This window comes from Ambystoma mexicanum, chromosome 2p (assembly GCF_040938575.1).
Source record: "Ambystoma mexicanum isolate Mex_15411 chromosome 2p, UKY_AmexF1_1, whole genome shotgun sequence".
Classification (NCBI taxonomy): Eukaryota; Metazoa; Chordata; class Amphibia; order Caudata; family Ambystomatidae; genus Ambystoma; species Ambystoma mexicanum.
This window is the reverse complement of record NC_090923.1, coordinates 1,433,889,106-1,433,916,806: the sequence shown is the minus strand read 5'-3', so window position 1 is coordinate 1,433,916,806 and position 27,701 is coordinate 1,433,889,106. Positions and strand designations below refer to the sequence as shown.

The 27,701-nt window shown below is 44.3% G+C and overlaps 1 protein-coding gene across 3 annotated transcripts in view; it reads right to left on the bottom strand.

The window, feature by feature from the left end:
* The window catches only part of NOS3 (nitric oxide synthase 3), a 937,759-nt gene that overhangs the window by 522,812 nt on the left and 387,246 nt on the right, over positions 1-27,701 (bottom strand). For all 3 annotated transcript variants that reach the window (XM_069645958.1, XM_069645960.1, XM_069645959.1), the window contains exons 5-6: positions 26,716-26,807; positions 24,597-24,738 (exon numbers count right to left, since the gene is read on the bottom strand). In XM_069645958.1, the coding sequence (XP_069502059.1) occupies positions 24,597-24,738; positions 26,716-26,807 (234 nt within the window). The remainder of the gene's footprint in view (positions 1-24,596; positions 24,739-26,715; positions 26,808-27,701) is intronic.

Sequence of the window (27,701 nt, the reverse complement as noted above, 5' to 3'; positions counted from 1 at the left end):
TGCATGGTTGGTAATCTGGTCTGACATTTACCATCCTAGAAATGTAGAAACTAAGATCCCTTTTTAACGTCAAGCCTTTGTAACTCTCTTCATCCTTAGAAGGGTGTGGAGGTGGATAAAAAGCTGGCAAAGTTAGTTTCTGTGTCAGATGGAATTCAGGCACAACCTTGGGAAGGAAGGAGGGATACACACTCAAAACTAACTTCTCCTTGAAGAATACAGTAAATGGTATTTGCATGACAAAGCTTGTAGCTCACTCACTCTGCGAGCAGAAGTGATGGCTACCAAGACATTAGTTTTCAAGGTTAATAACCTCAGAGGACAAGAATGGAGAGGTTCAAATGGAGCTCCCATTAAAACAGTTAGTAGCAGGTTCAAATCACAGGATGGAACCAGAAAAGTGTCCGGTGGGAAAGTATTTGTCAGTCCTTTCACAAATTGTATGACAATTTTCATCTTAAAGTAAGAGCCTTGTTCAGGCATGCTTTTAAAAATGAATAATGCCACTAGGTATCACTTGACAGCAGTAGCCACCCGCAGACCCTGATGGGCTAGGTGTGGCAAAAAAGAAAGCACTGCAAGTGAAAGAATCTTATCTTTAGCTCTACACCAGCTGCAACACTTGTTCCAACAGCAACAGTATAGTGCTTTTGCTGCTGGTCTGATAGCTGAAAACAACACCTCCATCACGCCTTCTGGGAGGACGCGATCAACTTCTCAGAAACCAACCATGAAGGTTCAGGGATCTGATTGCTGGATGAACAAGATGGCCTCCCTCTTGTAAGAGCAGGTCCACTCTTTTGGAGCTCTGCCTGTTCAGAGCTTCTGCTGCTGTGTTCACTTCTGCGGCCAGGTAAATGGCCGACAAATTCCTTCCTGCAGTGCCCAAAACCAGAGCTGCATTGCCTCTCTGCAGAGTGGTAGTGACCGTACACCTCCTCTCTTGGTGAGGTAGTGCATGACGATGTGTTGTCCTTCATTATCAAGACATTCTACCTCTATGAAGAAGGCAGAAAGGCCATCAGTGCCAGTCTGATTTGTCTCAGCTCTAAAAGGTGTATGTGTAGTTTGTACTCTGAGACCAACGGCCGCTGGTGTGTTTTGTCAGATTGTTTGCATGAGCTCTCCAACCTGAGAGGGAGGCATCAGTAACTACTGTTATAGCCAGCCATGGTTGCCAAAAAGGTTCTCCCTTCATCACATTCTCCTTGCCGGCCCACCACAGGAGATCCTACATAACCGTGCTCGGAATCTGGAGAAGATCACTCATTCTGCCTGAGAACTGTGACCGTTGGGATCTGAGGGCCAGCTGGAGGGATTTCATCCTCAGATGGGCTTCTGGCACCAAGAAAATGCAGTATGCCATGAGACCGAGCAACCTCAAGAAATCGAAGGCCGGAAGACATTAAGCACTCTGACATTTTTCTACCATCTGTAAAATGTGTAGAGCCGGTACCTCAAAGGGGCCAAGCTGTCGCCGAGGACAGGTTCAGGACAGCTCCAGTAAATTGAATCTTTTGAGAAGGTGTCATGTGGGACTTCTTGAAATTGAGGGAGAAGCTCAGGTTGTGAAGAGAGTGGCAGGTACTGCTGAGATGTTCCAGAGCTTATTACGGAGAACGAGACCTGATCAACCAATTGTCCAGAGAGGACTAGTTGGGATTCCCTCCCCTCCTTAGATCTGCTGCCATCACTGTCATCAACTTGGTGAAGATCCTCAGGGCAGAGATGAGCCCAAAAGCCAGTACTCAAAACTGAAAGTGAGAATTGCCAATGGTGAACCTCAGGTACTTCCTGTGCTTGTGAGGTATGGGCACACGAAAGTAAGCATCCTGAAGATCGAGTGACACCATCCAATCCTGGAGCTGAAGGGCCTGGAGTATCTGCAATAGAGTTACTATCTTGAACTTGTCCTTCAGGAGGAACTTGTTCAAGCATTTCAAGCCCAAAATGGGTCGCAGTCCCGCGTCCTTTTTGGGAAGTAAAATATAGGAGGAGTATCATCCCTTGTTCATCTACACTACAGGTACCGTTTCTATTGCACCTTTCTCCAACAAGGTGAGAATCTCCTGTAAGAGGTGTGGATTCAGTTCCCGGAGGTATTGACTGCTTGGTGGATAATCCAGAGGCCTTTTAATCAATGTGAGGCAGTAACCATGGGCTACTGTCTGCAGTGCCAAAGCATCAGAAGTAATGATTCACCATTCTTTCAAATGCTCGGTCAATCTGCCACCCACTACTGTTCTGTGGACCAAGGTCTCTGAGAGGTTTGGGTGTTGTGGTTGTTGCGGATGGCAAAGTGGTTGCAACTGCGTGGGAAGGCTTACCCCCACGTCCTCGTTCACCATGAGGAAACTGTCTATGCCCCCTTTGAGAAATCTGTCCTTTTGTCCTTGCAACCAAAGAGAAGTATCTCAAGGACCGACCCCTCCAATTCTGAAAGGTTGTGAGTGCCTGCTGCAGTTGACGAATCGCTGCACCCAACGATTTTTCTGCTGTCGTGGAGGACTAACTTCTCTAAGCTCTCATTGGCTGCCTTGGAGACAAATAGTTGGGAGCCAACAAAGGGCTATGAAGAGGTCTTGCCTGGATGTCTAGATCAAATCCTGATCTGTACAGGCAAACACACCATTGTGAAACAGTATTCGCTGCGATCACTATCAGCTGAGTCCAAGTCAGACTGTAAAGACTGGCAGATAGCATATTTGCCATCCTTGATGATGTTAAGGAAACCATCCCTTTCCTCACCTTCGGGAATGCGCTCTGCAGCCATTGCAGCCACCTCCCCCAAGGTAAACGTCTACTTAGCCGAGGCACACATGGCATTAATGCTACTTGCAGAGAACACCTTTTTTTCCTATGGAGTAAACTCTCTTGTTGTTCCTATCCGGAGGGATCGTAAGGTAGGCAGCTGCTCTCAAGGTAGATGTGGCTGCCTGAACCACCAGAGGTTCCGAAGTAGGATGTGTGAGGAGCCAGGAATGAGACACAGACACAGGCGGGGTTCATGATTTTGGTAATAAACTTTTATTGAAACACAAAAGGGAAAATGCCTCTCTGTCCCTACTCTAAGAGGTATTTCCCTACCTAACATAAAACTAAGGGTCTGTCTAATGTCAAGATGTCCAAAGCAAACTGTCCTGTGCCCAAAGTACTATTCTGGCCCTCACATTCTAACACAATTAAATCTAAGGTGAAAAGGGTAATGTCTTTGGCTTTGAAAGTGCAAAAATGTTCAAGTTCCAAAGGAAAGGCGGAACTCCAACATTAAATTTCCCAATGGATAAAGTTCACAGTTCCAGGGGATTGTACCCTTCCCCTATGATTCCTCTTCACTATGCTTTACACTTTTATAGACATCGGTTTCCCTGAGTTTCTCTCGTACAGGAAAACAACTTGGTTGTTGGTTTTAATCTTGGTACCTGATGTACTCTCCTGCCATATTTCTTCTCCTCTTTATATTATTTTGGTACAGTCTTTGGCTATTCCTGATGTATCCTTATCAGGACTTCCTCGTAAGATGTACTCTACACACTGTTCAACTTGACCTTTCTTGTTATACTCTCCTGCCAGGACTTTCTTCTCAGGCGATGAAACGAATGGAGTGGAGGGAACAGATGGAGTGGATGGTACAGATGGAGTGCCCAACCTCAAACGCATAACTGATAACCGCCATATCACAATATCACACCACCATGCTTACTCTCTCCTACACACCAACACTCATCTAGAACACAGCGATACTATGACACATTCGGTATAGATGTTCTCATACTAACACCTGCCGCATACTCTCCATCATCCTGACTAATCATCGGCTGAGCACACCGCTAGCTTAAGCGTCTTCTCAGGCTTAACATAGCTACAAATCAGTCTGGGTGTCATCCCCCAAGAATGAACACATATGCCTGTCCTCCCAACCGCTACACCTACTGCTAAGAAGCAGCTAACACGCAACTGCCACGTCCTCTGCACACATAGCCGGTGCACACACGCACCTTTTGACCCTTCCCCTCTCTACTGACTTCTGAGGGCGTTCAACTTACCAGCGCTTTGAGATCATACCAATAATACATAAGGTGCTATATAAATGCCAAGTAACGTAACATAACATAACTAGGCCAATGTTGCACTTTGGTGCAAATCTCTCCCATTTTTGCTATTTTCGCCATTTGCACTATAAAGTGCACAAATCTGTTAATACAACGCCAAATTGGCATAACACGTTTTTACTGCACTTCGTATTGCTTAAGGTGGCAATATTGCATGTCAATTACGCGAGGCAGTTAGCATTTACAATCGATTCCTACGGAAGACCCTGGTTTTAGCAGGTGGCAAAACCAAGCGGATTCCATAGCTTTTATGCCAGCATGAAAATGTCATGCTAGCATAAAATCCTGCAGCTTTTGTAGGTGCAGAGGGAATGCAAGGTGGAAACAGACATGGAGACTGTGCATGACCAAGGAGGGGGGAATCCTGGGGAACGTAAAACTCTTCCGTGCAGGGGTATTTGTGTTTGCGGGCATTTGTTCTGGAGAGGAAAACTTTATATAAAAAAGATAGTAGTAACTTACAATTGGGTTTGTCTTGCCTGTGGATCCACGTCCTTATTGTGACAGCCCTAACAAAGTGTTGTGTCTTACATCAAAGTTTCTCTTTAATCGGTTGCCTGGGTCTAAAAGCAATGAAGAGAGACCTTCACACAGTTATCACGCAAATTAAAGAGAAACTTTGACATAAGTTGGAGAAACAGATGGAGTGGATGGAACAGATGGAGTGGATAGAGTGGATGGAACAGATGGAATGGACGGAACAGATGGAGTGGATGGAAAACATCGAGTGGATGGAACGGATGGAGTGGATGGAACAGATGGAGTGGATGGAACCGATGGAGCAGATGGAACGGATTGAGCAGATGGAACTGATGGAGTGGGTGGAACACACAGAGCTGATCGAATGAATAGGAAGGATGGAATGGATAGAACACATTAAACGGATGGGAAAGATGAAATGGGTCTACAGAATGGATGGAGTAGATCATGTGGATGATGGGTTGAGTGGATGGAATGATGGAAGGACTATTAGATTAAATGGATGAAACAGACGAAATGGATGAACAGACAAAGTGGAATAAACGGACAGAGTAAATAAAACAGATAGAATAGATGGTACAGATGGAGTGCTCAATCTCAAGTGCCTTACTGATAACCACCATATCAAACTACCACGCTTACTCTCTCATATACACCACCACTCAACTAGAACACAGAGATACTATGACACATTCGGTATAGCTGTTCTCATAACACCCACCACATGCTCCTCATCATCCTAATTAAACACAGCTAGCTGAGCACACACCACTAGCTTAAGCGTCTCCTCAGGCCACAAATCAGTCTGGGTGTCATCCCTCCAGAATGAACACATATACCTGACCTCCCAACCACCACACTTACCGCTAAGAAGCAGCTATCATGCAACTGCCACACCGGCTGCACAGATATCCCGTGCAAACACGCACCTTATGACTCTCTCTCTCGCTCTCTACTGAATCGAACTACGGTTCAGAGGACATTCAACCTACCAGCGCTTTAAGATCATACAAATGATACATAAGGCGCTATATAAATGCCAAGTAACATAACATAACATATGAACAGACATGTAACTTGCATCTGCCTGGTATACTCTCCTTCCTAAATGTTTTTGTCATATGAACACATGTGTAACTTGCATCTGCCTGGTATACACTCCTGCCAGGACTTTCTCATATGAACATACCTGTGACTTGCACCGGCCTGGTATACTATTCTGGCAGGGCTTTCTCATAGGCACACTACACACATGTGCAGACTTGTGGTTTCACAAATGTTCAAAAGGTGAAAGGCTCTCTTTCTCTCCGCTTAATCTCTCTCAGGCTTTGCTCCACCTGTGCACGGGTTCCAGACTTGTAACTGTTATAGTTTTGCGAAAGTTCACGAGGTGAGGGGTTTTCTTCTCCCACCTTGACCTCTCTCGGGCTTTGCCTTCCTTTTGTCTCTTTAAGAAATATAGAATCTCTTGTTCCTTTTGATATGCTTTGTTTACTATTTGCCTTTGGTAGTATTGTTGAAATGCCCCAGGGTCCATGCTTCCCTTGGGTGGACTCACTGGCTCTCTCTAACGTGTGTTGGGCTTTCTGTGGCATCCCACATTTTCTCTCCGGGTTTGCCACCTTTGCTCAGTGTCTTCTGTGCCCCTCGCACCTCCCGTTCACCTGCTTTGGGTTTCTCTCCGCTCGAGCAGTGTGGAGGCTGCCGTTCCGTACCTGCGCACGCGAGGAAGCCTTCCTTCCCATTCTGGCATCCCATTGAAGAAATTGTGTTCCACATAGTCTGCTCCCCTTTGCTTCGCCTGCAAGCCGGTTGGCTCCAGGACCCTGCAGCACACCAAAGGTGCATCTGTCAGCACATAGAGAACAGGACCTCTCAAGCCAGTGTCTTCATCTCAGCTGTAGTGATAGCGGATTCAAATCTCCCTCTTTCAGCTGCAGTTCCCCACTGAGGGAGTCTCCAGCTTCTCTCTGGCACACTACTGGTGCCCAGGAGTTCCCCCCCCCTTTTGGGTCCACAGCAGTTCCCTTGATGGCCCTGGTGGTCCCCAGTTCCCCACAAGGTGTAGGGGTACAAGTGTTCGACCTTCTCTTTTCTGAACAGCAGTCCAAGACCCTTTCTTCTCCAACAAAAATCCTGCAGCCAGGTCCTCCAGGGAGGGCCTCTCACACTTCCTGAGTCTTTCCTTATTTTTATATTAGCTCTGGCCAATAGGATTTTGGCAAAGACTAGACTACTGTATATTGTTCTTATAGGTCCTTACAGGTCCCCCTCCTTCCTCCATTCTTCTCCCACATCACAGTACTGATCTTATAACTCCCTTGTGAGTCATTGAGGATCTTTCTCATCACAGTACTGGGAAAGGGATATTTATTAGATTACACTTATTCTTACTCGTCCCAGTACTGTTTTGGGGAATGGTAGGGTAAGTACAAGCCATGAGGACATTAGGTAAGGGACTATCCTTAGGGTTGGAGGAAGGGGGTATGGTCTCTTAATTGGTGGGGATATCGTTTCTCACATGATGATTTCTTGCCAACCCCTGAGGGTTGCCTCCCCTTATGTAAGCCTCCCTCAAACAGCCACCCCCAAGGTCAGGATCAGGTAGCGGCTGCTGTCCCCTGGCCACATGAAGAGAGGTCACACCCAGGAAAGAAGTGATGACATCATCAGATTCATCACAGTTGCTTTGACAAGAACTCTGGATCCACAGCAGAAGGCCTGTATTTTTTTGTGTGAAGTACTTACTGATAACCGGAGTAGTGGCCGGTTTCTTCTAGTTTTCCAGGACTCTGAACTTCAGGGCTGTATGGAACGGGAGGACAGGATTCTTTGGAGGACCTTTATCGAGGATGTCAGTAAATTCATCCTGCTCAAATGCAGCAACATGTCTTTCCCAGCCTAGGTACTCTGGCACTTTGCCCATGACAGTTCTGTACAAAGCCTCTGCGTGTGCAGAAGGCTCTGGGGTGGCAAAATCAACCTCAGGTGAGGTATCTAACCCACTAGCATTCTTCAATGAGTCTATAAGGTTCTGTAACCGGTACTCCTCAGATATCGACTCCTCAGGCACCGTTGGGGTTCCAAACTCCAGGCCAAACGGAGGAGTATATTTATCCCCCTCATGCTACTCAAAAATTAAACTCATGACTTAAAAATGTCCTTCTTAGTTAGGGGTTTGAAACTCTTCGACAGATCCGCTGAAGACGCCGATAGCTTCGGCTTCAATGGTCTCGCATGGAGGGACTCGACGCAAACTCCATTGAGGGAGTGGAAAGTAGAGGCTTAGGCTTCCATGCATCTCAAAACTTTGAGACTATCGACGCTAATCGAGGACGCTTTGCCTCTTTCTTGCCCGAGCTTAAAGGCATGCAAGCAGCAACTTCAACTGACTCCCTGTCGGCCTTAAAAGGTGTGATGGGATCTGAAGCCTTCTTTGGTTCTTTTGAAGGGGCGGAGGAAGCTGCCTTTTCAAACACTTTCATCATTTGGAGGTGAGAATCCTCCCTTTTGGCTTTTGATGCCGATTTACCAGGGAAACGTGCCTGTTTCCTATCGGTGAGGAGTCTGAATAAGATTAGCGGGATCAATGACGCATCTTCTTTGACTTTTAATGGGAGGATGATGATGATGAGTGCCGAGAACCACTTCTCGACGGAAAGCGTTTTGAATGTTTCGAGAGCTTCTTCTTCCGCTGAGGTGAAATATCCTGTTGTGGTGTGAGGCACAACCAGGAAGTGAAAGACAAGGAAGGAGCAGGAGACAGGCCGGTAGGTAAGTAGGGTTTATTCTTATAAGTCTGCTCCCAACATGAGAGCTGCACCTTCATTGGTAAAAGCAACTGTCTCTCTCTGTCTCTGCTGGTCCCCTGCGCAGCGCATCATACAGAGGCATTCAAAGGATGCCTCTGTATGACCCGGTGCATCCCAGTACACACCTTCCCCCTTAACTAAACAAACTCAACACATTGGCCCTCATTCGGAGTATGGCTGTACGGAACTAAGGGTGCTGGTAGCAACATACGGGCACCCTTTCAGGACCGCCATACTACAACGATGCCAGTAGGGGCCACAGATCCACCGGCAGGTCTGACCTGTCGGGTTTTCAGGCCCCTACCGGCATGGTTGTCATCGATGACTACCGGCGGGTATTCCGGCAACCCCGTAATGAGGCCCAAAGTTTTTGAATTTGAGAGGTGGTCATTGCACATGTGCACTACAATCTTCTTGATTGGCTTGCAGATCGCCTCTCTTCTGCTGGTCGACCTCAAACTGCGTCTCTGGAATTCCCTCTTCAGAGCTGCTCGCCACATCACCCTTCACACCAATGACTTGACCAGCAACATCACCATTCAAACTTAGAACTGAGGGGTCATCACTTTCCACAACCGACGACCTCTCCCATTCCTCCTGAGACCCCACTGAAACATCTCCACTTGCACCACTCCAGCCACCATCACCAGGCAACTCTTGTAGTACCTCTTGGTGCACAACTCCACTACACTCATGCACGTCACGCTCCATCTCATGACATTTCACCAACTGACTTAAAATTCACTTTGTGTTATACTCCAACACAACAACAGTACCCATAACCTTGCAGATCTTCCTGGGAGGGGACAAATATAGAGAGCCTGCACCTCTGACCCTCGGGTTTCTCACCCTGATGAAACCACTAACCTCAAATGGTTTCATAATCACACGCTTCCTACTGTCGTACAAGCGCTTTTACCTCTCCTGGCATTTCTCTGCCCTACTGATAAGCTTCGGTCTGTTCACTTTAACTGGACCAGAAGACCACAGCGTTTCCGCCATTTTGGCCTTCTGAAGCATATGTTTCACTACCCTATCGAAATGCTGCACCATTCCATTTTAGTGAGGATAGTTTAAGTCTGTAGTGTCATGATGAACACCTGCCCCTCTTAAATAATCAGCCACCACATTAGATTTGAACTGCACTCCGTTGTCGGTAAACTGGACTGATGGGAACCCCTCCACTCTAAAAATGGCAGTTAGAAACTCCACCACAGACTTGGCTGTGGTGTCATCTGACCACCCCATGCAAGGCCACATGGAATGGTAGTCCATGAGTAGAAACATGGTAACACATGTGTAAAGGACCAATTAAATACAGTGCTACTCTCTCCCAAGGACTAGCAGGAAATCTCACAGGACATAATGGAGGTTCTGTCACAACGTGTGACTTATCACTAGATGCACAATGTACACAATGCCCAACTAGATGCTCTACCTCAGCATCCACGTTTGGCCACCAATATGCCTCTCTGAATCTCTTTTTAGCCATATTCCTTCCTAGATGTCCTTTGCGAGCAATCTCAAGAATGCAAGTCCTCATGCTTTTCGGAGGAACAATTTTCTCGCCCTTGTACAAAACGTCATCATCCATCCACAGCTCTTCTTTAACCTGCTCAAACTGTGCACAACAACCCGTTTTGGCAAACCGCCCTCCAATAACTGATGGACCTTAGTCATCTCTTCGTCTGTCTCACTCTCTGCATGCCATCTGGCCAAATCCAACCCTTCATTCTGACCAATAACTGCTATCATGGACCATCCTTCCTCACCAATCTGCCCCCTCCCCACCTTTAGGGGAAGATGGGAAAGACAATCTGCTACAACATTCTTTGAGCCCAGGACATAGACAACAGATACATTGTATACTTGGGAGGCTAACGTCCAACGATTAATTCTTGGGGAGCCACCCACATTTTTCCCGCTCAATACATGAACCAAAGGATTATGATCGGTTTTCAAAATGAATGGCACACCCCACCATAAATAACTAAAGTGGTTGGCTGCCCAAAAACAAGCCAACATCACAGCAGAATAGTTCCTCTCCAGCCCCTGCAATGCTATGGAGGCAAATGCAATTACACATTCCCTGCCCTCCTGCATCTGAATAAGCACAACCCTGAGGCGCCCTGTGTTAGCATCCGTCATTAGCATATTCTTACAACATGTATTGAACATGCTAAGAGTGGGAGAACTTGCAATACTGCACTTCAAATTGGAGAACGCTCCCTCACACTCTGTGCTCCATACAAACCTGGCATTTTTCTTTAACTGTTCCCTCAACGGGGCACAAATGGTAGCAAACCTTTCTATACACTTTGAATAATACTCATCTAAACCTAAAAATGCTTTAAAATGATCCTTGTTCGGAGGTGCTGCGGCTTTCAGTACTGCCTCCAACAAATAAACCTTTTGCCTGATGCCTTGCCAGTCAATAACATGCCCCAGTTACAACACTTCCATCATCCTGAACTTGCACTTTTCTTTTTAACAGTGAGACCAGCCAGGTCCAACATCCTCAATACCTCACACACATACTCCTCATGACGCTCAGGATCAGGAAGATCAGCTCAGAATGCCATCCTGAAAGCTTACCAAAGACAAACCCTTAAACAACTTCTCCATAACTCTTTGGAAGATTGTTGCAGCTGATTCTAACCCAAATGGCATCCTTTTAAACTTGTAGGCACCAAACATTGTAACAAAATAAGTTCAAGATCTACATTCTGGATGTAATACAATCTGATGGTAAGCACTAGATAAATCAATCGTGGAAAAATATGTGGCACCATGCAAGGGGGTGATCATCTCCTGCAGTTTGGGTAAGGGGTGTCGATCTACCCAGATATTATTGTTGAGGGATCTTCGGTCTACACGCATCCTAATATTGCTGTCCACTTTTCTGGCAATTACTACGGCAGATAACCATTGAGCAGCTTCAATAGGTTCAATGACATCATTCAAACACAACTTGTCAAGCTCAGATGAACAAATTACATACCCCATGAAATGTTTTTCTTTTTTTTTCAACTTTATTTAGTAGTTATTTAAAATAAAATGTACAGATGTATAACATCATAGTGAGAACAGAATAAGGACAAGTTCATATACACCAATTCAACTAAATGTATATTACAACTAACTTAACAACATGTTAAAAAGAAACCAATAAGCATTCCCACCCCCACGTCCCACAACTAGACATCACAACACTAAAACACAGAACGACAACAAAACAAAACATACACCCCAGCTAACCCCCAACATCAAAATCCTTAAAGAATAAACAAAAACCGCACCTTATCCAAATAACTCACCAAAAGACCCCCATCTTTCCTTATACTCAGATTCTCAATGTTGTCGAATAGCCTGAGTCTTCTCGTACTAAGAAAGTGTCATGTAATGTTTTTCAACTGGATGTTTCTTCCACGTATTCCTCATATCATATCTCATTTCAGCATCAGCTGCTTCAGAAAAGGTTTTCTCAATAGAAGTGTTGTGTGTCGTCGACTCGATGTTCCTTGGTGGCCTATTTCTGCTCTTGAGCATGACATCACAGACAGTATATATAGCATACACCACACCCGTTACTTTAGTTCCTAGTTTTTCCCCCTCTGGTATCAGAACCCAGGCATTCATGAGTTCAAAATACTAGGCACTTAAGAAAGGAAGGTGTAATACATGGAAATTCTACTGAGCGGTAGGAGTGATGAGGAATATGTGGGAGGAACATCCAGTCATATGAACATTACCAGGGGTAAGTAATTTGTTCTTTTGAATGGATTGTGTCCTCCCACATATTCCTCATCTTATGACACACTCCAGTATTGTGTTGGAGGTGGAAGTAAGACTTATTTGTCAATGTGGTGAAGCACAGCCTTCCCGAATCCTGCTTCCTGTCCCGATGCACAGTCTCAAAAGTTATGTTTTGTGAAAGTAGGCAAGGAGGACCAAGTGGCTACCACACAAATATCTTGTACCGGCACCCCTCTCTGCAAAGCCGATGAAGTGGCTACACCCCTTGTTGAATGCGCTCACAAGCCCCGAGGAACGTACTTTCCAGCTAAGTTATAGCATTCAGTGATGCAAAGACTTTTCCGGCGGGATAAAGTTTGTTTAGTCACAGCTAGTCCTAGTCTCTATCCAGTGTACCCAATAATCAACTGGTCGTCTTGCTTCAAATTCACCATTAGCGAGATGGAAAAACTTAAAGCCCTTTTGGGGTCAAGGCGATGAAGTCTCTCATACTCCTTACCAGGGTGAGGTGGAGGGTAACAAGTTTGTAGGACTATTTTCTGAGAAAAGTGAAATTAAGATACTACCTTTGGGAGAAAGGTGGGACGTACCTTCAAAACGACTTTCTCCTTGAAGAAGGTGGTAAACAGTAGTTTGCATGACAGAGCCTACAATTCACTCACTCTGTGTGCTGATGTTATGGCCATAAGGAAAACTGTCTTCAAAGTTAACATCCTTAAAGGACAAGAATGAAGAGGCTCAAAAGGAGCACACATGAAGTTCAAACCTCAAACAGAAACCATAAAGGGAATGGAAGGGAACACATTAGTTAGCCCTTTCAAGAATTGTACAAAGATAGGTATTTTGAACTAAGATGCCTGCTCAGGCAGGCGCTTAAAAATGGATAGCGCAGCCAAGTATCCTGTCACAGTGCCAATCTCGGCCTCATGGCAACCTGGATTTTTCTGGTGCCAGAGGCTCGCCTGAGAATTAAATCCCTTCAATGGGCCCTCAGGTTGCAGTGGTCTCAGCTTTTAGGCAGGATGGTTTGCCTACGTCAGGTCACAAAAAGGGGTGCGCAGGATCTCCTATGGAGGGCCTGCAAAGAGAATGTTCTGAAAGGGGAAACTTTCTGGCAACCGTGGGCAGAGATAACAGTAGTTACGGATATCTCCCTCATGAGTTGGGGAGTGCACAGCAATGATCTGACCGTCAGCTGTTTTTGGTCTCCATCGGAGTCCAAACAACACATCCACCTTTTGGAGCTGAGCGCATTCAGAATAGCGCCGATGGTTTTTCTGCCCTCTGTACAGGGAAATAATTTCCTGATAATGACGGACAACACAGTGGTCATGTACTACCTCAATAAGAGAGGAGGTGTAGGGCTACTACCACTGTGCAGAGAGGCAATGCAGCGATGGGCACTTCAAGAAGGAATCTTTGACAGTTCACCTAGCCAGAGAGGAGAACACAGCGGCGGACACTTTGAGCAGGCAGATCACATTCTCACACATTCTCACAAGAGTGGGATCTAGCTCAAGAAATCCTTCAACAGATCTTGACCTTTGACCCTTTGGGGAACCCCTCAAGTAGATATGTTCGAGTCCAGTGTCAACTGCAGGGAACTTACCCCCGAGAAGGAGCTCTAGAGGAGGCATTCATAGTGGACTGAGAGTTTCCACTTCTGTACGCATTTTCTCCAGTCCCCGTCATTCCTAGTGTCATCAGGAGGTTGAGGAAGTTTGGGAAAACCATGATCCTGGTTGGGCCAGGAGGGCATGTTTCTCGCACCTTCTGGACATGTCCATCTGCTCTCCAATACATCTTCCACAAAGAGAGGTCCTTCTCTCGCAAGAGGGGGGGCCGGGTTCCCAATCCAGAGGTCAGGATTCACAACCTTCACGTCTGGTTTCTGAGAAGTTGAGACATTGAGATATAAGGATTGGCACTGCCCAGAAGATGTAATGGAAGTGTTGCTTTTGGCCAGAAGACCAGCAACAAAGTCTAAGTATCACGCCGTTGGAATATGTTTTGAGCTGGTGCAGAGATAAGAATGCAGATCCCTTTCCTCTCTGGGTCGAATCCTTAGCCACCTATCACAATAAGGTAGATGTCAAGAATGATCTTTCATGGAATCCATTCAATGGAGGGTTCAGCAGGCGTAGGCTGAAATGCAGGCAGCGCCTCTATGGTTCCATTCCTTTCTCACCCACTTTACAAGCGAAAGTTCCTGTAGACACTCAAAGACACTTAAGGCGGTAGTCCACAGCACGAAAGTGATACTTTGTGGGATTTGCAGCCACAGAAATAATGCTCCCTGTATTCTTGATAATATCCTTGAAATTATTCTGCCCACAAAAACAAGTTGATCCTTTCCTTACTGTATCTGCAAACTACAGTTGCACCAATGGCCACCAGATGGCACTGAATCCAGGAAAGACACCAAGGCCAAAAGGAACATCCAGTAGCCAGCAGGGGGTGTGGTCAAAATCCTCTCGTCGCCAGTAGGTTGTGGTGTGAGGCACAACCAGGAAGCGGAAGACAAGGAAGGAGCAGGAGACAGGCTAGTAAGTAGGTAGGGTTTATTCTTATAAGTCCTTTCCAACATAGGAGACTCACCTTTATCGGTAAAAGCAACCGTCTCTCTCTCTCTCTCTGCTGGTCCCCTGTGCAGCACATCACACAGAATCATTCAAAGGATGCATCTGCGTACCCCACCGCCCAGCAAACGCAGCAGGCAGCCAAAAGCCCTAAGGAGGCAAGCTCGCGGCTGGAGATCCCAGTACATATTTATTTTATTTGTTTATTGGACATTTGTATGGCGCCCATGCACAAGTCTTTCCAGGTGCCACAAGAAAAGTTGGGGCGGGGCTGGGGAGGTAGACATGGGAAAGAAGTGGAACAAAAAAGGTTATATTGGTCTTGTGACAATACTACTGTGCAAGTGCAAGACAAGGTGGTAAGTGCAGGGGAGGGGTCAAGGGAGAAGTGCATGAGTGGGGTGCCCAAGGGAGGGGATGGGCAAGTTCTGGGGGCCAAAGAGGCAAGTGCCAGGGGGAAGGGAGGGCGAGTGCAGTGGACAGGGAGGACCAGGTTAGGGCTAGTCTGGGGAAGGGAGCCTGCAGGCAAGTGCTGGCAACGGATGCTGGGGGCACTGGTAGGGGGGTGGTCTGGCCCTGGTCTGTCTCTGAAGGGTTCAGGCCCCAGTCGCAGCCAGCTTGTCTTGTTCGACGATCTCCTCTTGGATGGGGTAGTAGAAGGAGACTTTGATGGGGGTCTACCCAGGACAAGCTTCCCCTTCCTCTCCTTCAAGGCCTTAATGGTCATCATCAACCTTGTGGCCGGTTCAAAGACACCAAATGCATATTTGATGCGGATCAGTGATAGACATCTTCGACCCACAGTAGGTACAATTTTAAACTGAGTCTTCGAAGTAGACATTCGTTGAAGATTAGGACAAAAACGCAGTTGAAAAATCACTGAGGCGATTCTGAACTGTTCGAAGTGTGCTGTGCATACCGAGTAAATGGAACTGAGGCAACAGGCACAGAACGTGCTATTTAAACTAGTGGCAACGTCATGATTGAGAGTGGGATGGAAGCCACTGAGGGACATTTAGTCGACGATGCATGGTACCCTTTGCTGTAAAAAGTTTCTGAAGCTGCAAGCAGGATATCAGAGCCTTGATTGGACAAAGGGGGCAAACGTGGTTAATGTTCTTAGCAGGACGCCCCAAACCCAAATACTAAATCACCCTATTCATGACAGTTCTGTAGACTGCATTTGGGTGAGAGTGTATGTCTGGTGTGTCAAATTCAATCTCAGGGGACTTATCCAGAGCACTGGCTTCTTTCAGACAAGTGGCTAGGTTTTCAAGCCGGGATTGGTTCAAGACCAACTATTCTGGAACATTGGGAGTTCCAAAACACTTCTAAATTAAGGGTATGATGTCATCTCCCTCAACATTTTCTTCAAAGATGAACCCAAAGTATCTGAAGAAATCCGTCTTTGATTTGGGTTTAACCTCAAAGTTGTCTCTGAGGTCAATGTTGATAGGCCCTTCCACTCCTTCAAGAAGTCACAGAAGCTTTTTGCTTTGATGTAGTCTACATGGTCGACGTTACGTGAGACGACATCCCTGAGGTCTTCAGACTCTGGCTTTTGGATCTATGGGTCAAAGCTTTGCTGGATTCCCTGCCAATCTTGAAAGTCGTGGAGGGTTCAACAGCCTTTTTCAGCTCTTTCGAGGGACCACTAGGGGCAGCCTTTGAAAAAACCTCCATCGTCTTCTCTCTAAAATATTCCCATTAGGGCCACAGAAGCGGTTTTAATCGGGGAAACATACCCGACATGTGTCTGGCGAGGAATCAGAGGATGAGGAACGATGGTGTCATTCCTTAGACTTCTTCTGTGGCGATGAGGAGAAAGAATGATGGGAATCGCTCCTGGATCTTGAAAGCTTAGAATGTCGAGATTAATTTTTCACCCTTTCTGGAGACTTGTTTCTGGTGGAGCTCCTACCGTCCAAAGATTTTCACTTCGAATGTGTGAAAGACAGAGACTTGGAAACCGACTTGGAAACCAACCGACCTAGGGTGAGCGTCGATCTTCTTTCCCTCAAAGCCTCGCTCGTCATCGATTGGCGGGAGCCACACTCATGTCAAGGCACCAAAGACAACTCATGTGCAGATTAGTGATCAACACATATCTTGAAACCTGTATCACAGATCATAACTCTGATTACTAAACTTCTCAGGAAAGGAGAAAAATTATTTTGGAGTACCGAGGCGGAAGGTGCATTTCAATCTCTTAAGGATTGTTTCACTTCCGTTCCCGTATTGCTTCATGCAGATCCTTCAAAGCTATTTTTTGTAGAGGCAGATGCTTCCAACCTAACCATGGCTCACAAAGACATTAGACCACTGGACAATTACATCCAGTAGTGTATTTCTCCCAAAAATATCTTTGGCAGAAATAAATTATACTATCATGGACCTTGAACTCTTGGCTATTAAGTCTGCTTTTGAGGAATGGCGTCATTTCCTTAAGGGAGCGAGACACACAGTGACAGTTTTGACGGACCATTTCTATCTACTATTTTTGAAGTCGGCAAAAACATTAACACCTAGACAGTTGTGATGGTATTTGTTTTTTGCAGTCTATGATTTTGTGGTAACCTTTAAACCTGGAAGATTAAACGGGAAGGTAGACACCTTATTGCATCAATTACCCGGCTGTGATCAAGAAAAGGGGATTGATCAACAGCCTTTGATTCCTTCTGAACGTTTCATTGTGGCTGGAGATTTTGATGAAGGGAGCCTTTCAAAGGAGATACAAGATTGCTTGACTCCTGAACAGATGGAAGGGTGGATGCGACAGGATCCAGTCAGGAGAATCAAGAATGGGGTGCCCTTTTTGGACACTAGACTCTGCCTACCCTCGGAGAAGCTTTGTGAAAGAGTATTAATAGATTGTCATGAATCTGTGTTGTCTGGGCTGCCTGGTTTTAGGAAGACTCTAGAACTGGTCAGGAGGGATTTTTGGTGGGATACTATGAGGGTGGATACTTTGAATTTTGTAATGACTTTATTGTAGACCTCCCAAAGGAGCAGGGTTGTTCTGCTATCCTAGTGGTTGTGGATTTACTTACAAAGGAGGGACATTTCATTCCAATTTATTGGGAGGTTTCAGCTGAAAAGTTGGCACAAAGTTTCTCCCAAGGTATTGTTTGGGTGCATGGATTACCTAGTCAGGTGATTTCCGATAGAGGGTCCCAGTTTGTGTCAAAGTTTTGGAGGGCTTTCTGCAAGGGTTTGAGGGTGGAGGTAAGATTAACATTTGGATATCATCCTGAGACCAATGGTCAGGTAGAACGAGTAAACCAAGAGTTGGAAAAATATTTAAGGTGCTATTTACAGGCTGGGGACAATTGGGTGAATCTCATTTGGGTAGCTGAGATTGCCTATAACAATTCCATGAAGGATTCTACCTCCTTGTCTCCATTCTTAAGTAGGCTAGGTTTTCATCCCCGTTTTCTAAGAGAACAGGTTGGTGAAGAAGTTGACAGTCCAGCGGTTGAGATTAGATTACAAGCTATGAAAGAAAATTTGGAAAGGGCAGTTAAGGCACTTCAAGTGACTAAGGCTAATTACAAGCGATTTGCTGATTTGCAGGGGAAGCAAAGGAAGCCAGCAGCGAACAGACACCAACAAGATTGTAAGTGTGGCATGGGTGGGGTGTAGAGCAATTACTCTACTCCAGAAAGCCCTCACCACTCAACCTTACCTCTCCATAACATTAATACTGAGTGTGCCCTAATGGCATCACTATTGAAGATATTCCAACATCATTGAGTGAGCCCTAATAGCGTCAATGTGTTAAAGATGAACTTAGAAAGTGTGCCCTAATAGCGTCACTGTGTTAAAGTTGAACTGAGAAAGTGTGCGCTAATAGCAAAACTATAGAAGGTATTCCAACATCATTGAGTGTGCTCTAATAGCGTCACTGTGTTAAAGTTGAACTTAGAAAGTGTGCCTAATAGCGTAACTATAGAAGGTTTTCCAAGATCATTGAGTGTGTCCTAATAGCGTCACTGTTTTAAAGTTGAACTTAGAAAGTGTGCCTAATAGCGTAACTATAGAAGGTTTTCCAAGATCATTGAGTGTGCCCTAATAGCGTCACTGTGTTGGAGTTGATCTTAGAAAGTGGGCCCTAATAGCATCACTGTGTTAAAGTTGAACTTAGAAAGTGTGCCCTAATAGCGCAACTGTAGCAGGTATTCCAACATCATTGAGTGTGCCCTAATAGCCTCACTGTGTTAGAGTTGAATTTTGAAGGTATTCCCAACATCATTGAATGTGCCTGGTCGCATACACCTTACTGATTACCACAATATCACACTGCTACGCTTACTCTCTCCTATACACCACCATTCAACTAGAACACAGCAGTACTACGACACATTCGGTAAAGCTGTTCTCATACTAACACGACTCATCAAACTACCCATCACCCTAACAAAACACTGTTAGCTAGCACATACCAGCTAGTTAGGCGTCTCCTCAGGCCTAACGCAGCCAGAACTCAGTCTGGATGTCCACCCCCCAGACTGAACACATTCAACTGATCTCCTCAGCACCACACTTACCGCTAAGAAGCAGCTACCATGCAACATCCGCACCAGCTGCACACATACCTGGTGTGCACGCGCACTTTACGACTCTCTCTCTCTCAACTGACTTGAACTGCGGTTCCCGAGGGCGTTCAACCTACCACCGCCTTGAGATCATACCAATGGTACATAAGGGGCTATACAAATGCAAAATAACATGACATAACATAACATTTAAAGCATAAAACAGGTCCCGCCTTTCAAGTTGGGGATAAGGTCTGGTTGTCTACTAAACACTTGAGGATAAAGATACAGAACAAGTTTAGTCCACGTTTTGTTAGACCTTTTGATGTGGAAACTGTGATAAACCCAGTTGCTGTTAAGCTAAAGTTACCCACAAACCTTAAGGTACATCCTACCTTTCATGTGAGTCAGTTGAAACCTTTACTAGCTGGCACAAATTTAGGTATTCCTCCCAGTCCAGTAATTGTTGATGATCAATCTGAGGTCAGAGCGATTCTGGATTCTAGGAGGAGTAATGGGAAATTACAGTACTTAATTGACTGGAAGGGTTTTGGTCCCAAAGAACGTTCCTGGGAGGTTGCTAGTGATGTTCACGCTCCCATTTCAGTTTCCAAGTTTCACAGGAAAAATCCTTAGAAACCTGGCCCCGGGGGGGAGGTCTTGGAGAGGGGGTACTGTCAGGTACCTGGGAAAATAACCAGTTTAACTAAGGCCTCTGGGAGGATTACCAACGTGTCGACATACATTATTATCTGCCTGGTGCTTTACTTTCTCTTGAGTTAATATTGTTTTATTATTTGCAATTATCAGTTAAGTTTCCTTGGAGGTGTTTGGCCCTTAACTTTAGTTTTCAGAATGCTGGTGGGAGCCCAAGCCAAGATGGAGGAAAGTAAAAGGAGTCGTGATTGGTGGATTGGAACACAAAGGACTCAGCCAAACATTCTAAACTGCCTTTCATTTAAGAATCTATGTTTGCAGTTCATGTTTTTTGTTGCTCCTGAGTTTAGGCCGTAGATTCTCAAGAGGAATCATCAGTTACTTGAAGAGACAAGGGAAAATTTGAGCTTCATCTGGGAAAGAAAAGTCAACTGCAAGCTAAGTACCTTTTTGTCAGAATCTTTCATCTGCTCTGACATTAATAGACTTTCCGAAGCCTTGGTAAAACAACTCGAGTGGATTCCTGGCTCCTAAGGAGTTAAATACATTGACTTTTCTGTGCGCATGTTGTTTGAGTTAGAGAGCATCGCTCGGACGCTCTCTAACGTTGTTCTGCTTACCTTCTCAGACGCTCCCTAGTGGCCGCTTCAGTTACGAGATAAGTCAGCTGCTGCTGTGTCAAGTTCTTCTGAGCTCTAAAGAGGCGACGATTCCAGGCCGCGTATTCTTCGTAGTTACGAGCCCTCTGAGGTGATTTGGGGATTCTTCTCAGCTTCTTTACTTCGGCAAGGTAAGTGTTTTCGTTTCCTTTTTTTCCCTCATCGCAGACGTTAAAACTCAATATTTGCCAGTTTCCGGTTGCACGGTGACACCGTGAAGAAACTGACAATGCAGTCGTATTTTGTGAAAACATTGCTTATTCTGAAAGCGCGGTAAGCGCAGTGACAGAGTGGAACAGCTGTCAGTTGCAGCTGCTAAATTGAGCAACAATCAAACTTTATTCAATTTAGAATAGCGTGAGATGCGCAGCCACAGCATGAGCAGCATACGTTTTTCTCTTCAGTGAACATTGTAATTTGTTCCAGATTCACACGCTGAAGTGAGGACATTACACTTTTTTTTTCTAGTACCAGCAGAATCCATTGTGTGAATTTGGAGAGTTTTTATTTTCAGTGGCAGTTAAGAGTTTTCAATATGATAGCCTCAGAACACCATCTCTTTGTGCAGTCAGAATCCAATTTGTACCTAAATTGAAGAACTCTTTCTTATGGAGACAATTCAATTAATGTATTTGTTTCAACTGCTGACCAGTACATTTTTTCCCAGCTGGAAACATTATATGGTGCATGCTTTCCTGAGTGTAAAGGCAGAGTAGAAGTTAGTTTTTAGCCACTTCATCTCAAGATTAAAGCTGGGAAATTAAGGTGTTTTGAGAGAGACAAGGACATTATCCACTAAGCAGTTGCAGAGGAGATTTCAGGTAAAAGTCTCATTGTGTAATTTGTATGGGAGAAAATAGTTTATTTTTTAGGAAGAGAAATTTAAGAGTTAAATTAATTTTTAATGAATCTCTCACTCATGCAGATACCGGACGGAGGTTGGAGATCCAGTTTCTGAGTTTGTTATTTTATCCACTTCCCATTTCCCGCCAGGGTGTCACAAGGTCAGCTGGAATTGGTTAGCTGAGTGCGCTACACCCTGGTGGGTTTGTGGGGCTCAACAGCGCCTGCGTCGAATTGAAGTTTGGTCATGACAGTCTGTCATCGCAAATATTCTTCAAAAAAAGATTAAGATGTTAGTTGAAATATTCAATGAGTAGAGTGGAACCGTTCTGACAGCATGCTGTGCATGCAGAAAAACAAAATTGAGGCAACAGGTGCAGTGGATGCTATTCATGCTATCATCAACATCATGTCCGAACTCAGGAATTGTAACTGCCAAGGGAAATTGACCCATTGTCGCACAGTGCCTTCTGCTGTCAAAACATTTCAGCAAAACATTTCTGAGACTTCAGACAGGATCTGGATATATCTAAGATGAGGAATACATGGGAGGACACAGTCTATTAGAAATGTTATTTCTCTTTTGGAGGAGTTAAGCATCATGCAGTCCATAGCCATTCAGTAGCTGATGGCTATGAGGCAACTGGTTATTCAATGAACGACCCTTAGGGTGAGGCAAGAAAATCTGGGTGTCCTCTGCAAATAGTCAATAGTGGAGATCAATGAACGAAATTAATTTGGCTAGCGAGGCGGTTTAAGGATTGAAAAGGAGTGGGCTTAGGACTGAACATGGGGGCGCCCACTGAAAGGGATGTGAGGGAGGAGTTTTTAGACTTCCAAGAGATGGAGAAGGAGTCTTTAGAGAGCTAACAGGCTACCCAGCTAAATGCAGTATCCTTGAAGCCTAGGGAGGAGAGTATGTTAAGAAGAGAGGGCTGATCGACAGGATCAAAGGTGGCATTGTGATCAAGTAGGATTAATATAGAGAGGAGACAGTGATGAGCAAAATTCAAAATGTTGGTGATGTGGGTGAGACTAGTTTTGGTGAAGTATTTGCTCCGGAAGCTTGACTCAAGATAACTGACAATGATGTTGAAGAGAACTTGCTCAAGGACATTTTAGTGGTGGGGCAATAGAGGAATGGGTCTGAAGGATGGATTGTTGGGGTTTCATCAGTGGGAGTTTTAATTATAGAGATGATGGTGGCTATTTTACAGCAGGAAGTGAAACCACCTGTGAGGAGAGTGTGGAAGAGTAATGAGAGACGAGATGTGGTAAGTTGTATAACTTTGTGATTTAAAAAATGTAGGCAGCAAATTCATCAGCCAAAAGGGGAGGAAAGCGAGCAGTTTTAGGTTGGATAGTAGTGCTTGGGGGGGTCATGGAAAGTTTGCGGGAGTGAAAACAGAGAGATTGATTTGGCAAGAGCAGTAATGAGTGCAAGGTGAGAGTCTTAGGAGGCACGGAGTAGAGTGGAGGAGTGATCTTTTCAACACCATCCTAGGTAGAGATGTAAGGATGTCTTCAGTTTCTGGATTGCTGAGTAGATACATAGCCAAGGGCAGTGAAGGGAAAGGGTGACAGAGTGGGCAGGATGCTGATAGGCAAAGGAGGTGGCAAGTGAAATATTGATGTCAGTGATGGCACCTCAATAGAGTGGGCAATTAAAGGAGAGAGTTAGCAGGGAGGACTTGAATTTGTTTAGGTGCTATGGAGTCAGGTGTGACCTTTCTCTTGGTGATATTTGAAGATCAGGCTTAGTGGACACAAGGGGGACAGAGAAGAGATGGTGATGTGAATGTGTGGGTGATGAGAGGGAGATGGATCAATAGAGAGGGCAGAGTAAGGGTGAGGAAAGGAAAATAGCATGAGGGGGTTCCTGCAGGTATTAGTCAGAGGTTTATGCAGGCTGACCAGGAAGTAGTCACTGAGGATGGAATTAAATGAGGGCACCTATTTTGATAAGGGGGACCTTGGTAGTGAAAGATTTTGGGCATTTGAGAACCATGGTAAAGCCAAAGGCAGGAGGGGTTGAGGTGGAAAGGGGGAGAATGAGGGGCAAGGCAAGCACGATTGATGAGGTGGGAGTAGGTGGTGTATAGGAAAGAGCAGTGGTACGGTGGAGACAGGACAATATTTTGACAGAGTACCTCTGGGACTATGCAACAAACACAGACATAACTAACATTTTTATCTGCATTAAAAACAATGTGTAAATGAATAATTCTGTCCTTTAAGAGATCACAGGAGACTGTCCACACAGGGCATCATCAGATTATGCCACACAGTAATGGACATCCATGTGACATACAAGTCTGCTCTGGCTTGTGTTACTTTATTGGTGATGTTTTACGAGCTTTTGATTTTTTTTCTAGGGTCTTGTAAGGTGTCAGTGTTGGCCTTCTGGTCATGCAAAACTAATAATCTGATCATGTTCCTTTTGTGCATGAGTTTGTGCCTCGTGTGAAATAACTGAATGTGTTGCCATTCTTCTTCATTTGCAACCTATTCTTTTACCAAACCCGTTACGATAAACCCTAAATCATGCACATGGCCCCTATTTCACTTTTGCAATAAATATAATTTCACTTCACTGAAATATGTATAAGATACTAAATAGTGCCCTTAATATAATGTAAACAAGGATCTTGGAGGGACTTCTCTTCTGATTTGTTACGATCAGTGAACTCTGACAGATTGCAGGTTTTCCCCCAAATTATTTCATTATTTTAAAACCAGGAAACAACTTTCTTTGAATTTTTTAAACAGCAACCATAACTTACAGCTTTGTAATGAATAATTACACATTTTAAAAGCTCTTAAATAACTTTTGTTGTAACAAGGACATCTATTTAAAATGTCTAAATAATGTTATGATTTGTTTATATAACAAAAACATTTTTAAAATCTACTAACATTTTCAAAAACTTTCCAACCTTTTTCAAATTCCATCATAACTTTTAAACCTCCCTAATAACAATCTCAGAGTTTCTACAACAACCACGTCTTAAGCATTCATTTTTTGTGTAAATCATTATATCCTTTCTGTAAGACAAAGGTGCGATTTCTCATATGGAATGTCTGCAGGAAGAAAGTGCTCTCAATATTCCCTTCCCTTTTCATTTGAGTACTGTCTGAAGGAAACACTGCTTTTTTGCCTTGCCTCAGTTAACTCCACATTCAATGGATCTCCGATTACTGAATCATCCTCTTGTCGGTAGCCAGCATAACGAAAGTATTGGCTGTTCCAAATTCGGAAGTCCTTCTGGCCATCAGTTCGTTGTGGGAAGATAGTGATGGCTGCTCTGGAAACAAAGAGAAAGCTTGATCTCACAATGGTGATCGGCGGACCTAAACCTTAATCCAATCCAGGCATACGTAGAACGTGAAATATTCCAACCACTTTGACAATGCACAGAGGCAAAGGCAAACAATTTAAGAGAAGATCATACGGGCTGCAATAAGGACATGAAAGTGAAATTAACTTGAATGGCTATTTTTCTGACAAGTAAACAACATAGCAAATATCTAATACAAGAACAGATAAGGCACCAATAAACACAGCCACAAAACCAAAATGAAAAGAACAAACCAAAAACAAGAGCCCAACAAAGAAAAAGGAAGTGCGCGTGAAACACAGGGGAAATCATTGGTGTATATGTCAAAATACATAGAGAGAACAATGAGATAGGAGACATCAGAGAACCTAGTCAGGGGCAGGTCTAGTTTTGCTGTAGTTATCAAAAGGCGTATTGTGATGTGATGCTTCCTACTGACCAGTGAATGGGCTGGAGAGAGAATATCCTTGACCAAAGGGATTACAGTTTCTGATTCTCTTTCCAATGGATTATGTTTTGCATTAAGTACCCTATATTGTATGAGGTACATTAGGATTTTCAGCAGAACCAGATAAGATGTGTGATTTTTCAACCAAAAGAAAAAGGGAATCTTATACTTGAAGGAGTAACTGATCATGTTTTATCATGCAAAACATCCCCTCTATCTACTCGGATGACAAATGAGGCTAATTGTGTTTCTTTGTTCTCTTTCCAGCAATACATTTTCCATTCAGCTCTTTTGTTAATAAAGGCAGGTCAACGCCAGAGAGAAGCTATTTTTTTTTTTTAAACAGTACATTTTTGCAGCTGATGTTACTTGCATAATAAAGCCTAACTTCATATTGTCCCACAACAACTTTCAGGAAAATAAAAGCAGCAAAAATGTAAGGTTTAGAACATTTATCACAGTGCAAATAAAACACAAGAAATGTATATTTCCGCATACATAAAAAATAAGAACTAATACGATGAGTCACATCATTGTCAACAAGCAGCGTGTTTAAAAATAAAACCTAAACTGAAGAGGTGATGGGTGGAAGGGTTAGAATAAATCTCAACCTCTGGCATTGCTCTGGGCAACTCTCCAGACCATCGGTCTTTGCCTGCCAAGCCATTACAAAAAGGAAAGACCATATGCAAATTAGGCTGCTTGATCACATCCCTTCTGCACAAGACCACAAGCTTCCGCAAACATGTTTCGGCCTCATTGGGTGTCATCAGTGAAGAGCAGCTTGGGTCTCTAGGCCATCACCTCTTTTGTTTTGCTTAATCACCCCGAGTGGGATGGATATGCCCAAAAGGCCCAAGGAGGATGTCTGGGGATGCTTGTGGCCTCGTGCAGAAGGGATGTGGCCAACCAGTTCGGGCTGGACTGCCTCTTTTGTGGTGGGACCAAGCCCAATTTGCTTATGGTCTTTCCCCTTTTGTAATTTTGTCCTTCTCTACCAATTATGACTGACTTTCACAGTCATCATTTTCATCTGCAACCTCAGTATCCTTATCTTCTACATCCATATACTGCCATCTTGACCCCCTGCCCCGTACAGGTGTCACCCATCCCAAATATCCCACTGCACCCTTTTCCAAAACCCCTTCTAAACTTCTCGTCCAAAACAGGGTCAGGTCCATATGCAACAAAACTGCATTAATCACTGACTATTCAGTGTCATCCCGAGTGATTCTTCTGCACTTCATTGCACTCACCAAGACTTAGACTTAACCTAATCGCTAAGCCACACTTGTAGGCAGGGTGGATGGATCATGGTCATCTTAATGCAGGACTCTTTTCTTTCACAAGCTGATGTGGACAGGGTATGTATTACATTTATCAGGCAAATGTCCTGTGGGCCAGCCACATCCAAGTTCTAACTGCAAACACACTCATTTCATGCCCCGATACATAGTTGTATGTGGGGTTGACAACATTGGGGTGTTGTGTTGTACCTTATATTTCCCTTGTTTGTGGCATATTTTATGTGGTTGCAGATGTAGTTGAACATTTGGTGGGCTGTAGTGCAATCTCGAGCATCAAACACCTGCAATGTGAATGCACAACATTTAAAATTGGAAATGTTCAGCAAAAGGTATGATTACTTCATCACATGATTACCAGACAACACACTTGCATACTGCCAGGTTTATTTGATAATACACTTATACACTTCCTTAATTATCCAGTACTACTATGAAATACTTGAAATGATCATTAATAATGTGCTGAAACACTGATACAATTACACACTTGATGTGTACGATTACCAGATAAAATGTTTAACATCTCACACAAATATGAAATAATGCATTGAACCATTCACACAACAAGCCAGCATGTTTCTAAGTGCACGATTACCCAGCTGAACTGTGTAAATAACACCCTAATTATGAGTTGGTATAATACCGGGAAACCTGTGTAACATTACCGCATGAGGTAAACAAGTTGCAATGCGAAGGGTACGTATGATTTAGTCATCAGGACGCTTCAGTTATGCCCCAATTTGGGGCCCCATAAAACTTCATTAGGAACATTATTTATTACCACAATGGTAATACTACATGTGATAATGTCATCCACATGAAAGCAGGCAGATTTTCAGAAAATGGATTTCTCAACCCTGATTGTGTGGAGTGGTACAGCATACGTTTTCTGGAATACTGTATGTTTTACCATTATAGCCAATCTTATTATGACACCCTTAATTACCTAACAGCTTTACTAATCAGCATCCTGACAAACAAATAACATGCTGAAAAAATGGCCTTAGGGGGCATGGCCTGCATTCTAAGGGATGGACACGTAATCTCTACGCTCTCCCAAGGGAGCTAATTTACTGCTTTAAACTTTTTCAGGGATTATAAAACTATTTTAATCGCCTCAGCATATTCGCTTTATAAAGCGGGATATACTCTGGTGCGCTTCTATCTCACCTCTA